The sequence below is a fragment of the Microtus oregoni genome, unplaced genomic scaffold (assembly GCF_018167655.1).
Source record: "Microtus oregoni isolate MIOR12 unplaced genomic scaffold, Mior012 000107F_ref0000227, whole genome shotgun sequence".
NCBI classification, from domain to species: Eukaryota; Metazoa; Chordata; class Mammalia; order Rodentia; family Cricetidae; genus Microtus; species Microtus oregoni.
In genome coordinates, this window is record NW_024544725.1 from 1,319,220 (window position 1) to 1,334,314 (window position 15,095).

Genomic DNA, 15,095 nt, shown 5'->3' on the forward strand with positions numbered 1-15,095 from the left:
ATTTTGGGATAAGCAACTAACACATTTTGGGTATATCAATTTTTTTCATTAAGTGACAGTAAAATGCTATTTAGGAATGTTTATGAGCCCACCAAAATCCTTGCAACTGACAAGTAAGTTAATTTTGACTTTATTTCTATATAATTTTTAGTAATTAAATTTTATAAGTCACAAAAATGAAGAACAAGAAAATTGGAATTCTAAGATACGTAAATTAAATTAAAAAAGTCTTCAGATATTGCATAAAAACTAATTTTATTTGCAATTCTTAAGATACTGGCTGCAAAATAGTGCCAATTTATAAATAAAATGATATTAATTTGTATCTAGAAACATCATTTTCTGATTCAAAGGCACTAGGTGGCATACAATTATAAATCTGAAAATAAGACCTCCAAAATACTTGAATATATTATCTAAATTTGTTCACATAAAATAACATTTGAGAAAAATATAAACATTTGATGTGGAATGGTCTTCTGCATGCGAATATGTTTTATTACCATTGGTTAACAGGTTAACAATGAAGTTGATTTTGCCAATAACCAGGTAGAATAGAGCCAGGTGGGAAATCCAAGCAGTAAGATAGGGAGACAGAAAGCAGAGTCAGGGAGATGCCATCGCTGGAGAAACAAGATGTAAGGTAATGCCATGGCCACATGGCTATACATAGATGAATAGAAAAGGGTTAATTTAAGATGTAAAGGCTAGTTAGTAATAAACAAAGTCATTGGCCAAACAGTTTGGAAATATTAAGCCTCAGAGTGAATATTCAGGAACTGGCAGGCTGGAGAGAAATCTCCAGCTACAAATGGCACCAACATGTAGCATGAGTTCTAATAGGTCTTAATAATAATAGCCTAGAGTTAGATATTGGGGAAAATGTTGAGAGATCAGAGAGATGAAGGAACAAAACCACAGCCACTCAACTTCCTAGTCAAGAGACTGAGTTCCTGTCTCTTTCCACCTTATCACTTTGTTGCAAGGAGGGCCTGTCTGTCCCCTTGCAACATCACTTCCTGTCTGTCTCTTTAGACCTCCAGACCTCTATGGTGAACTATTCTGCCCTCTGATCTTCAGGTCACTTTTATTTGTACAAACAAGACATCACCATAAACATCATTACTAATTACAGAAAATATAGTTGTCAAATGTTAATACTAAGTTTTCCATACATTTTTATAACTGAAATGAGGTAATTTTATATCATGACTAGTAACAGATCAGAACTCAAAGCAGAAATAGAAGATTTATTGTTGTTAGTAAACTACTGCTTTTGGAGGGCTGGACTTGTGCTTTTACTACAAATTATCTTTGCATACAACTCTGTTGAAGCAAACTATGGTTTGTTTATTTTTTTTTACAAAACATCATAGCTGTTCTTTGTACTAACCTTATGTGGTCTAATGTAATATCTCTTAATTTGAAAACCAATAATAGATTGAAGTTAGCAACAAAAAACCTAAGAATTTCTAGAAACTTGTTCTGTCAAGATGATACTAAATAAATAACTAGTTGGATGGAAGTGAGAATACATAACCAGAACTTGGCGGTCTGAGGCAGGAGGATTGCAAGACGAAGACAAGCCTTTATAGGCAGTTCCAAGCCAGCAAAGACTAAATATTGGGTCTCTATGTCAAAACAAAGAAAAAAAGAAATACAAGTGGTAAAGGACTAAAACAGCATTGTGGCAGTTCTGAAAACCTGTCAAAACCTACAGAAACAAAGCAAATGACTAAGAAACTGTCCTGGTCAATGTGGTTATAAAATGTATGGCATTTTATTGAGCCATTTTAGACAAATATTTTTTAGTGTGACATGACATGACTTGAAGGCAATTTTGGCCCAATACATAGTTTTCTTCTGTGAACAAGAAGCAGACTTAATCTGATTGTATTTTTCATTACTGTAATGTGTCTCAGGCCATCTGAGGGATCGGTCTCTTTATCTATGAATTGGAAGTTCAGAAAGACAAACGTGGTGCAGGTGAGCTCACAGACTAGAGGAAATGGTGGAAAAAAATGGACATGGGTTGTGAAAATCTTATGGAGAATGATGATCCACAGAAATGTGGAGAAAGATAATAGTAATTGTGAAATAGAATAGAATAACTAATGGTACCTCGAGAAGCTAGAGTGAGGCTCAGACAACTTAAAATATTTTAACATAGCTACTAAAACAGAGGAATTGTTAAATATGCATAAGTACTCAGTGGAAACCTGTGAACAGACTAAAAGACCTGAAAACACTATGCTAGACTGACCAGTGAATGTCTCCATAAAGCCAGGATGCTAAAACTAGAAAAGTTTGTTGCTCCTCAAATTATCAATATAAAAAGTAGTGTATGGAAAGAAACAGGACACTAGTGTCCATTCAGAGAAAGAAAATAAATCTAACAAAATATTCCAAGAGAATCTCTAAGTAGTGGGCCTATTAGAAAAAAAAACTAAACTTTAAAAAATAATTTTCACATTTTATTCAGACTTAATGATAATCATTAAGCAAAAAAAAACCTTTTGGTAGTTATACAAAAGACAAAAATGAAATAAAAACATATTATTAAAAAAACAATTTAAAATTATGAATTAAGACATCCAAACAGGAATAAACAAAAAAAGGAACTGCAAATTAACAAATAAGAATATTAAGTCCTTACCTGTCAATAATTACTTTAAATGTAAATGGATTTTATTCTCTAGTCAAATATAGAATGGCTGAATAGAGAAAACAAAAACAAGATTCAATAATCCTTTGGCTACAAAATACTCATTTTAGATTCAAGAACACCCATATTCTACATTTAAAAGCGTGAAAAAATATATTCTCTACAATAAGCAAAAGAGAACCAGGGTATTTACATTTAATATATGTTAGTTTACATTTAAGATAGGACCTAATTATGTAGCCTAGATTAGCCTGAGACATTTGGATGTCCTTCAGCAAATGGTAAACATTATTATTATTAGAATTAATAACACTGTCAGGAAATGGTGACATATGCCTATAATTGCAACACTCAGAAGGCAGAAGTAAGAGGATAACAAGTTTTAGTCCAGATCAGACCAAGCACAGCTGTGTATCAAGTCCTTATGGTAAATCAATCATTCAATAAATAATTAAATAAAACACCAAAAGAGTAAAAAAAAATAAAGATGCATAAGGTGATGAGGATATTAACGATATAATTCAACATTATATTAAATATGAATTTTGGTAAAGAACAAATAGAAAAATGAAGTAACTCCTAATCACCAACTTCCTCTTTGTTAGGGGCTTACGCTAGGAAGGGTGCTTTCAGGTCTATGTCATTGTTTTTTTTTTTTAATTTTCCTTCCCCCACTCTCACTGTCTCTATTGTTTTTACTTTGAGATGGGCCTCACTATGTAGCTCTGGTTGGGTTGGAAGTTGTATGTAAATTAGGATGACTAGGAGCTTGTGGTGCTTAGGAACTTATACCACTACAGTCAGCTATTGCTTTCCAGTTTGAATTATAAAACCATAAGGTAGAGAGGCTTAGGAGAAAATGATGTCTTACATTTGGAACATCCTGGGAGCATCTTTCCTTCAATATTGTGGTTGAAGAGCTAAGGATGTATGGCTAGTAGCAAGGAAAAATAACAAGCATCCACACCCTCTTATTTAAATTCTCAAAATCATATTTTTTAAGGCAGAGATCTTAAGAAAGCTTCTGAGGTAGACTTATACTTCACAGTTAAAGAGATTATCTGAAACATACCTAAACAATTGAATATGTAAAACAGTAAAGAAATAATACTGTTTTGTTTCCAGGTCTAAAGCTTACTAAAGACTTACTCTGGATATAGCCTTCCAAATAAGTGTCATACAAAAAGATTATTTGATTAATGGTCAACTTAGCATTTGAATTAGGCACCTACCTTTAGACAAATCAGTTGGCTAAACTGCCACAAACTCTGTTCTTAGCCATTGACATCTAAAGGGCTGATTGACTCGCTTGCCTATGTATTCAAGGAAGGCAATTGGGTACATAACCAATTTAATTTTATTTTAGATGTGCGAAATGCTATACTTTATATAAAGGTGCCATTTCTTGAACAAAAATTTTTTATGTCTGCAGTAGGATGCTACTAAATGACTATATTTCTTATATATTTTTTAAAGACTTCACCATTTTAAAACTTGATATGCACAGTATTCTTCAAGGTATTGAAAACAATCCACCATTTTCAAATAAAATCTCAAATTGCTTAAAAATATGAGTTGTGGCCTATGCTATGATCTAACTGTACACAAACATTGTTTTTCAATCAAGCATGCTTTTAAAAATCTTCATAAAACAACTTAATACCTTACCTGGTAGTTATTTTGGTTTTGTGATAACCTCAATTGGTTTGATGATACAAAATGTGGAGAAAAATTACTCCGGGATGGATTAGTATTACTGTACATAGTACTCGGTGCTGTATGCAATGAGGTCCGTGGTGTCAAATGGTAGTCTCTATTTTGATACAGTACATTGTCTGACAAATCTCTAATATTCACCATTTGTGAATTTGGCAGGTTTCTTCCCGGTCCAGGCAAACTTGTACTTTGGTTCTCAGCTCGAAGAGAATTGCCACTTTCATAAAACCTTGAGTAGCTTGTTATCTGTGCTCCCATTGATGCCAGCTCTTCTTCTCTAGCATACTCATCCTCTGCATCAGCAGTCTCCATCGCAATGGACAAACAAGTTCCTTCTGCTGAACCAGGCTTCTGTGTGGTATTTCCTCCCAGAATTCTCTGAGGGTAATCACTGACTGCCAATGAAAACACTTCACGAATTTCCAAGTTTTGTGTTCTACAGTAAGGGTCTCTAACAGTTGGCTTTTGCCCACATAAGTTATGTGATGCCAGACCTGCATGTTCAGGTTTATTTGACCTTTGAATGCCAACTGGTTCAATTTTGCAAGGTCGGTGGCACACAGATGGCTTTTGAGGTACTGTCATTTCAGAAGCTTGCACCGGAGAGCTTCCATAGTTTTTCTTTGTGTGGTTGTACACCGCGTTTCCAGCATTTAGTACGCTTGTCTGTCTTGACAAAATAATTGTCTTTTCCCCTAGGAGCACAGAAGCATTTTTACAGTGTGCTACTTGTCTTTGAACAGGAATGTGCAATTGAAATTCAGTGTCATTTTTACTGGCTGGTTTCTGAAGAGGAATTTTATGTGCTTCTGTAATTTGTGTATTTGTATTCTTTGTTGTCCCTTGCTTACTTGATGAGCTTGCTGGACTATATATACCAGTTAAAATGACATCATTATTGGTAGAAGTCCAAGAAGATTGCTGGCTTGAAGGCCGGGCAATATTAACCATATTTCTGACTGTAATGTCTGGAGCTGCCAATGAGGTACCAGAAACAGTTCCTGCTGTTCCTAATTCAGAGTTCTTACTACTCATTTTTCTTCGCTTATTGCCAACCCACGTCTGAAAGGATAAAAGAAAAAAATACAATGGCAATATAATAAAAGGTAACAATGAACTTAGAAAATCCATTTCCATGTAATAAATTATATTCTTGTCATAGAAACAGAGCTTAGACATGGGCGAAAGGAAAAAGATCCAATAAAAGACAAAGTAACAAAAGTCTAACAGCAAACATGATTAAGTACTTAATAAATACATGAGAACATCAGTAAGAACATGTTTCTCTCTGCCATATGATCTACCAAATTAATATGTCCCAAGAATTGCAAAAATATTGAAGAATTCTAAACGTGTTTATATCCTATGGCCTATTAAATACATTGCCAAAAATATATCTTTAAAACATAATTACAGTTTGACCAGTTATAAGTCTCTGCACTTAGTACTTCCCACAGCAAGAAGGAACTTCTCTGACCAAAGATGATCGGGGCACTAATTTGAGTATAAACACAGTTATTTAGAGGGCAATTTAATGGCACATAGTGTCCATTTTGCAAAACAGTAGCAGTAGCTTCCCCACTAGAGCTGATGACCTTCCCAACCATGTGATTTTCACAAGGTTTATAGTACCGGTAGTGGATTTCTTCCTGTAGCTCGGGAATCATATCTGAGATAAGAGTAGTTGGTTATCCTTTTAACCTACTTGAGCCCACCCCTTACTCCCCAAACTATCAGCAGATAGCTGATAGTTGATATAATAATAGCCATGGGGAAGACTCACCATGCCCCAACCATTCCTGTGAATCTATAGGAAATTAATAATTTCTGGGGTAAAGGAAACACGTATTTTATTCAGTGTCATAGCTTCCAGTAATGAGCTCATGCTCCTGTAAACAGTTCCTCCCCTAGAACCCTGTAAAGAGCCCTGATATGAAACTCAGAGTCATCACATACTGATACAATGACAAAAAGAGAAAGACACACTGGAAGGAGAAATGTGACTAGGTTGAGAAGAGAAAGGGATCATCAGGAGTGGGAGGTTAAGAGTAGAAAAATGGAGGTGAAGATGACCAAAATACAGTATATAAATGCATGAAAATGCCATGATGCAATTCATTATTATGCATAATTCATTCAGCTAATAACCATTAAAATGTAGGCACAGGTATAGACAAAGCTTATAAAAAAGTTAATCACATTTATTATTTATTTATAATATCAAAAAAATGAAAGAACACTAAAGTCAGCTCTTTAACTCATTAGAAAATACTCATTGCATTATTAATCAAATGTGAATTCATAATCTTCAGACTTAATGACATCTATTGGGGTGGATATATATAATGTGGTTAATATCATACTATTATTTATATTATTTTTAGAAATATTCATTATTATATACTTCATTTTGCATAAATCTTTGTGTTGGTGATTCCTTGTCATGCAATTCTAGAAAAGAAATAGCAAAAATCTATTATTTTCTAAGTACCCTCCAAAATATGAAATTTTTTTACCTCAAACCTCAAGTTTAAATCTTCTGTAGTTTTTGCTAATCTGATAAAAGGTACATGATTGTTGCTTTGATTGGATTTCAATGGTTATTATATTATTTTGATAAATTTTATCATGCATTACATATACCTATTTTCATATTGGGATATTTGCCCTTTTAACTGATTTGGAAGAGAAGTTTTCTATAGAGGTAGTAACTTGGTTATATTATACCATTCTTTTGTTTATCCTTAATTTATAGTAGTCATTTACTTTTTTGTACTTAAAAAGTTTCATGCAATAAATATATTACTTTTAAAAACAGAAAAAAGTAATGCATAAAGGTAATACAATAGGTTGGCATTTAGAATTTAATTATAAAATACATTCTTCTACATAAGTAATTTATTATAATTACCTTAGTATAATTTCCCTGAATCATAGTTCTTCTTAAAATATGCAATAAATATATTGCATTCCATAATGTGATTATGCAACTTTATATTAAAAAATTCATGCCATATGATAAACTACTAAAACACGATAATCTTTTAGGGATTAAACAAAATAAATGAATAAATGAAAATATTAAATAAACTAACCTCACAATAAATGATGTAAGATTTATTTTTTGCAAGTTTTTAATGATGTGCATCTGAAAACCTCAAAAATTATCCAATTTGCAGTGTTTACACAATGTATAGACAACATTAATTTTGCTATAGTATTGCATGTACTAGATTCTACAATGACTATTCTTTATATATTTTAGTTATATTAGTAGGTGCTACATTTTAAATTATATAGATGAAAAAACTGAAGTCCAAAAATAATAACTTTGGGGAAGATACCTTGTCAGCAAGTAGCAAAAATCTGCTTGCTCTCGAATGGATTCTTCTTTCATTACCTCATATGAAGTGACTAGAACCTCCTGAACTAGTTACCCATCGACTATCTTACTTTTATGAGTTTATTTTTAATAAAGAAAGTATTCCAGAAACTGTGATGCTCCCCTTTGCTTCACATGACATAGTGGGAATTTGAAAGTCACTCTGACTTCCTTGAACAGGAGTAGCAGGATCTACAAGCAAGATCTGAAATATGTGTAAGCACAAATATCACAAGGGAAGAAAACAGAGGAAAAACTCTTTGGAAAAACACCATTTCCCAATAGGTGAATTTCATAAACATTTAAAATGTTTCCAGCTTTTCAATTTAAAAATGCATAAGAAGAATTATGTATACTTACATTATAAACTATATATAACTAAGCTTACAAAATATTGAGGAAAAGCATGATGAATTCGTAAGCTTGATTCTAGGAACTAGTATATCTAGAGGCATCTTTCACAATATGTCATACTTATATAATTTTGTTGTTTACAAATATAACTGCATATTATACATAATAGCACATATGGTTTGATATATTATGTACACATCAAAATTAAAATGCAGTAAAATATCATGTACGTATGAAATTCAGCTATCTAGTTATCCAGAAACCTCATTTGTCTGAAACACTGTCTACACAGATTAAGTTAGCCCATTAATATAGTGGCTACTAAACTCGTAGCCTACTTTCTCTGATTTTACACATACTTTGAACAAATACAGTATCATACTTTCCTACAAATAAAAAACAAAAAACATAGAAATGGAATTGGGAGTAATAGAAGTTCTTATAGGGCTCCCTGATAATACTTAAAATTATTCACTAAACATTGCTCATTAAAAAGGAGGGAGAAAGGATGCAGGCTCAGTCTCTGAGCAACTACTAACATTGTATATATGTGCATGGACAAGGAAAGGGAGGTATCCAAGTTAAGAGTTCTCACTCCCTGGATTCCATTTTATATTCTTGTTCCTCAAAACCCATTTAGTGGCAGGGGGAGTTTATATTTACAGTTCTTTTTATTTGTTTCCAAATCATTAAAATAATTTATGGTTCAGGGTAGTGTGAAATACAGAAAAATAAGTAGAAAAGAAAAAATACTAGCAGACTGGTAGGAGGAGGACATGAAGCTGAAGAATACTGACCTTGCATTAAGGAATAGAGTCTAAGTAGGTATGGTAGTTACTCTTGATAACTGCTTTTGTGTCAATGGGTAGACTGAAAGTGTGGATGATACCTTTAAATAACTATAGTTCTGAGTAAGGTTAAAATAGAATTAGTGGCCCAGATTCCCCAATTACATATGGAAAATAAGAATTTATTGTCAGCAAAATTTCTGGAGGTTTGGAAGTCCTGATAGAGTAACGTCCACATCTAATGTTAAGCTAATCTCAGTTTTAATAGTAACAGAATTCAAGACCACAGTATAGTAGCTCTTCCTTGACTTGTAAAACGGGGATATTATAAAATATTTTTGAACTGTTACAACAAACCATACATTTAGATGGATTTGCTAGTATTCCTACATGTGTAAAACAGTGATCACATCTTGTTTCTTTATGTATGACTTCATGTATCCTTAGGACTGACACTATATAGCTAGTTGTTCATTAGCTCCCATTGTGAAATTCTCACAGTGCTTTAAGAATTTAAATTTTGGAGGACCATGGACTTCCCACAGGGCAGGGAACCCTGACTGCTCTTTGGACTGGAGAGGGAGGGGGAAAGGAGTGGGGGGAGGGGGAGAGGAGTGGGGGGAGGGAAATGGGAGGCAGGGAGAAGGCGGAAATTTTTCAACAATAATAATAATAATAAAAAGAAAAAAAGAATTTAAATTTTCTCATTCATACTATTTTAAGGAAGCTCTGTTTACTAATTGCTTTGCTGGGTAATAATATGTGATTAGTAGGATAAAGAAAGCAGCATCATTAGTCTGTTTCAGAGGCCAAATCATTGACCAATATTAATTCATATGATGTTCAACTCAAAGTTTTCAGTTTGTTTCCCAAATGATTTATTTGTATACCATTCCCATGGAGTGTTATATTTCTGAGTAGAACCTTTAATTGTCCTTCTTATAGTTTTAGATCATTAATAAATATAAGATTTAAGTGGCATGTAGTAGGCAGTTTGAAGAATAGTTAAAAGCAAAGCAGTATTGAAGTTTAGATTCAATTTCAATAGATCACTACTAAAATAGAAAACCATCTGGAGTAGTATATGTGCTTGCTTATATGGCTACTAAATAAAATACAAATATCTCACTTGTCATGTTGACTCCGTGTACAAAGCAATTGCTTTGTTAATCTTGGACATATGGTTTTTCTCTGTTAGCTTACATAGTTGTAAATTTCCTTTATACAGAGACTCTAGCCCAAACTAGACTATGTAGCAAAGGATAATATTAAAGTTGTATGGATTTGCTACAAATCCCCAGCTGCCCTTACTTCCGTACCACCCAACAAAATTTACACAGTGCTGAGAATAGAACCCAGGGTTTTGTACATGCCAGGCAAGTAGTCTATCAACTGAACTATATCTCCAGCCCAATTTTTAAAAGTACCAATAAATTAATTGTACTTATGCATCCAAGATAATTTAAATTACATATAGAACTACTAAATTTTATTAGTTTGTTTTTAGTTTAGATATATAATTTCTTTTTCTTTTGAGACAGGGTATCATATAGTCAGACTATCCATGAACGTACTAATATAGTTTTTCTTTAGTTTTTTTACTCTATGGGAACCCACCAACCAGCTCGCAAATAAATACACGTGGAGACTTTTTCTTTCTTATGAATACTCAGCCTTAGCATGGCTTGTTTCTAGCCAGTTTTCTTAAATTATCCATCTACCTGTTGCCTCTGGGCTTTTATCTTTCTCTATTCTATATGTCTGTCTTCCCTTCTTACTCAGTAGCTGGAAGTGTAGCTGGGTGTCTGGCCCTTCACATCCTCCTCTCCTTCTACTTTTCCTGCTTCTCTCTCATCCTTCTTTCTCCTCTTATTTATTCTCTCTGCTTCCCAGACCCGCCTAGCCTTTCTTCTGCCTAGCTATTGGCCATTCAGCTCTTTATTAAACCAATCAGATGTTTTGACAGGCAAAGTACAACAGCTTTACAGAGTTAAACAAATACAACATAAAAGAATGCAACACATTTTTGCATCATTAAACAAATGTTCCACAGCATAAATGAAAGGAACACATCTTAAAGTGCATTACACTGCATACCATGTACTACAGGGTGAGCACAAATTTCTAAACACCCTGTTTCCACCTCCCTAGCACTATTATCACAGGTGTGCCTAATCAGGCTTTGCTGCTTGAATGGGTGCTTTAAAATAAGACCCGTATAGTAGAGACAGCAAAACTGTTTCACAACTGACTGAAATAAAATATTTGGGATACATTTTGTGGGAGGAATATAAACTCAAAAGAAAAAAATTCTTACCTAATATTAGCAATAAATTTCCTCTTTAAGTCCTGAAGAATTCTCATTGCACACTACTGCTTGTGTTTCTCTGACAGGAGCTCATGAAGGTCAGGATAGCACCAGCATGCTATGAGCCCAAACGTGAACTTGGACTCCTGATTCTCCACAGCCATTTTCTCTCCAGTGCTCTGACTACAGGTGTGACCCCAGGACATCTGATTTTAGAGTGCCTATTTTAAAATATGAGGCCTTAACCCTATACAAAGAATTATAGGCAGCTGAGGAAATCTGAGAGTAGGAGAAATAGTCTTCCCCTGGGAAGAACACACCAACTGGTGGTCCATTGCCAAAGGGTCAGCCCTGAAAACATACATACAAGTAACATATAGATTGAACAGGTTATTTCTCAGGAATATATGTCTATACATATGCAAGTATGTGTGCAGAAAATATTAGTAAAAAAAGAGGCTGTGAATTTGAGGTATAATGGGAAGTGATGTATGAGAAGGCTTAGACGGAGGAAAAAGAAGGAAGACATGTGAATATAGTATAACTTCAATAAAAATCTATATCTTGACCTTTTTATCAATCATTTTACTGATATAATCAAATTATTGTCCTTTGGCTTATAAACACTTAAATTATCCACACAACCTTAAAGACTTGTTCATTTTTGTGGATGGTATTTTCCTGCAAACGTGGATTTTATATTATATAGAATTTTGTGGTTTGTTTTAATGCTTTTTTATGGCAATATCTATTTTCTTAAATCTTTGAAGTTAACACTTTCGTGCAACCTCTTTTTTGAGACAGGGTTTGGCTATGTAGATAGGCTAGCCATGAATTTATAAAGACCCTCCAGGCTCTGCCTCCCCTATGCTGCAATTATGCTCCCCAGCTCAACAGCCCATTGAAGAAGCCACATAATATTTTCAAAAATTACAACACTCCTGATCTCCTGATCCAGGAGAGAGAGAGAGAGAGAGAGAGAGAGAGAGAGAGAGAGAGAGAGATCCCCAAAACAATGTAATGAAATGCATTAAGCATAACTGACATATCCTATGGCGCACGCCTTTAATACCAACACTCTGGAGGCAGAGGCAGGCAGATCTCTATGAGTTTGAGGCCAGCCTGGTCTACAAGAGCTAGTTCCAGACAGCTTCCAAAGCTACAGAGAAACCTTGTCTCAACAAATGAAAATAATAATAATAATAAGAAATCATGAAACAGCAATCAAAAACTAAGAGTTCAATTGTTTTACAAGTTTTCCATTTAAAAAAAGGAAAAATTATATACTTAAGAAATACTTGTACTTAAAATGCTGAAAATAAAACTCATTGTTCATGAATTACAATAATTAAACTTTACCCTAAACTGCTCAGGAGTAGGATCTAAAATTTATGCCTACCAGATATAAGCGCCCACCTCTTGCAAATGCCTAATTCATGAAAAAGAAAAAGTATGCCATACAAAACCGGTATAATGAAAATTTAAGGTGATGATCTAGCAAACAGACTATATATGGGGAAAAATAAAATGGATTTGAGTTGCCAACATTTGGAGGTCATAAAATTCTCTTTCAGCTCTATCTAAAAAATAAACTATCTTTAAATTTCTTCTTTACATACACTGTTTATTAAAATACCATCAGCAGTCTATAATCATTATCATTACTTAATGTCAGAATATTTTTATTATTTTTTGTGGGGGAGATTAGCATGCAAAGAATAGGTTTCTTATAGAACTTATAGTGTTTTCATATCTCCGTGTTTTACATTTTATACCTTTTTCTATATCTCACTGTTTGTTTCATTTTGATTGTTTTTGTTGGATGTTTTATTCACTGTTTTAAATTCAATTTACATTTAGAGTAAATATTTAATATAATGGACTTAAGTTCTTCTGAGAAAAAACACAATAACTTTATATTAAAAATAATGAAGATCTCTTTCAAGTTGGACATATAACAGCAAAAGATGGGTGAGATCATAGACTTACAAATCTACAAACTACCCTGCTAAGCTTTTGTTTGAATGAAAAAATAATGAAAATTATATTGGGATTTAGTTTCAAAACAATGCATTTTTGTACCACTGATGCTTTCCTGGAATGAAGAGAACTGACTGCTTTACACAATTCCTTTTATCTTACACAGTGCTAGACTCACAACATATCATTCTAAAAACTGAAATCTACTACTCTCACTGTTTTATGTTTTCACTCCATACTCAGTATAAATACAAATATCTATATTTCTATAATCTCTATATTTAAAAGCAATAAAATTAGCTTTAAGGGAAAGAGTGCAATGACAATTATGAACTCTGAGGGACGAGCCACATCACTGCTGCCTGGGAAGACAATTTAGTTTAAAGTAATGTTAAGACAAAAGGGAAGAAAAGTCCAAAAAAAATTACACTTGGAAAAAAGTCATTGTATAAAGTGCAATCTCAACAACTTGAAATATCTTATTATTTTAATAAAGCTATTAAATACTTTTCTTTGAGATTCAGTGGTTAATTTAAATGTGCATTTAGAGCTATCAATAAAAGATGTTTCTGTTTTTTAGAGAAATGTGAATATTATAGGTGATCTCAAGCAATAAGAATACTTCTCCCTATAATAAATGGCACAACTTTCTATTTGAATGTGAATATAACTTTAGTTCTTAAGAAGAACTTTTGAAACAGTTCCATCCACAGATCTTTTCCCTGGGATCTTTGAAGATATGGCAAAACAAACTGGAAAAAGATATATCATTCCTTCCCCCACCCCAAAGTAGCCGAGTGACTGCCATGGATGGGAAAGTTGTGAAATTTTGAGTCACTAAGTATCCACACCAAAAGGATTTGTAGAATGTTTAGATAAACATGAAAGGACCAATGCATTCAATAAAATCGGTCCTTAGTTCTGTTAGATTTATCACTCGCTATCACCTCATTGCTGTTCAGATGCGTGTAGCAGCTCTGATTTCTTTTAACAACAGAATAAGAATGGTTTCTTCCCTTGGGATTCCCTGTCTCTCATTCACCAACCACTAAATATTTACATTTTACTTAGAAAGAAATAGATATCTGTAAAAAACTATTGTACTTTCCAGAAAAAAATGCTCAAATCCTAAATGTCTGAGGAAAAATTCTAAATACAACAATAAAGTGAGGAACATGAAATTGCCTCGAAAAATCTGCTTCACCATCAATATGGAGGCTCTAAGTAGATTAAATGAGCATTTCAAAAAAGCATATAACCAACAAGCCAAAATTAATGCTACTGGTATTTATTGGTTTGAAGATTATGTAAGAGGTATGTCCACACTGCAAGGGTTTTAGTGTTCTCAAAGTATTTACGAAAACAAGTATGACTGTGTGGTATCTCTATTTATCAAAATAGTATTCTTACACCAGGGAAATGAAGCTGTGTATAAAGTTAGGACTTCATACCCTGAATACCTTTTCTTATATTAAGCAGATATCATTTGTAATAAAAAGCTATAAATTAAAGTGCAAGACCTCAATACTTACCCTGACTACACTGAAGTCCAGCTTAGTCTCCTGTGCACACTGTAATATGAGCTGAAAGCAATTTTTACTTTGATTTGTCATTCCATTTTCATAATAACGCTGTAAAATCCTTTGTTGTTCTACAGTAAATACAGAACGTAGATTCATCTAAAAATAAAAGAAGATACTCTGAAAATTGGAATTAAAATTTGGAAGGTGTAGAATTTGAACACTTTTGTTTTCTTGATACAATTTCAGAGCTTCTGAGATGAACAACTTATTTAAGTAAATTAATCATTGGGAATGGGCAGTAATTTGTATCCTAGAGGGAGACAGCTTCTCCCTAAAAAAATATACAAACATTTAATTTGCTTAGAAAAGCACATACTTC

At 33.3% G+C, this 15,095-nt stretch overlaps 1 protein-coding gene across 1 annotated transcript in view; it reads right to left on the bottom strand.

Moving 5' to 3' along the window:
* LOC121443477 (highly divergent homeobox) overlaps nt 1-14,872 on the bottom strand; it is a 101,709-nt gene extending 86,837 nt beyond the window's left edge. The window contains exons 1-2 of the mRNA XM_041645225.1: nt 14,726-14,872; nt 4,334-5,443 (exon numbers count right to left, since the gene is read on the bottom strand). Coding sequence (XP_041501159.1) covers nt 4,334-5,443; nt 14,726-14,872 — 1,257 coding nt within the window. The remainder of the gene's footprint in view (nt 1-4,333; nt 5,444-14,725) is intronic.
* Nucleotides 14,873-15,095: the final 223 nt, after the last annotated feature.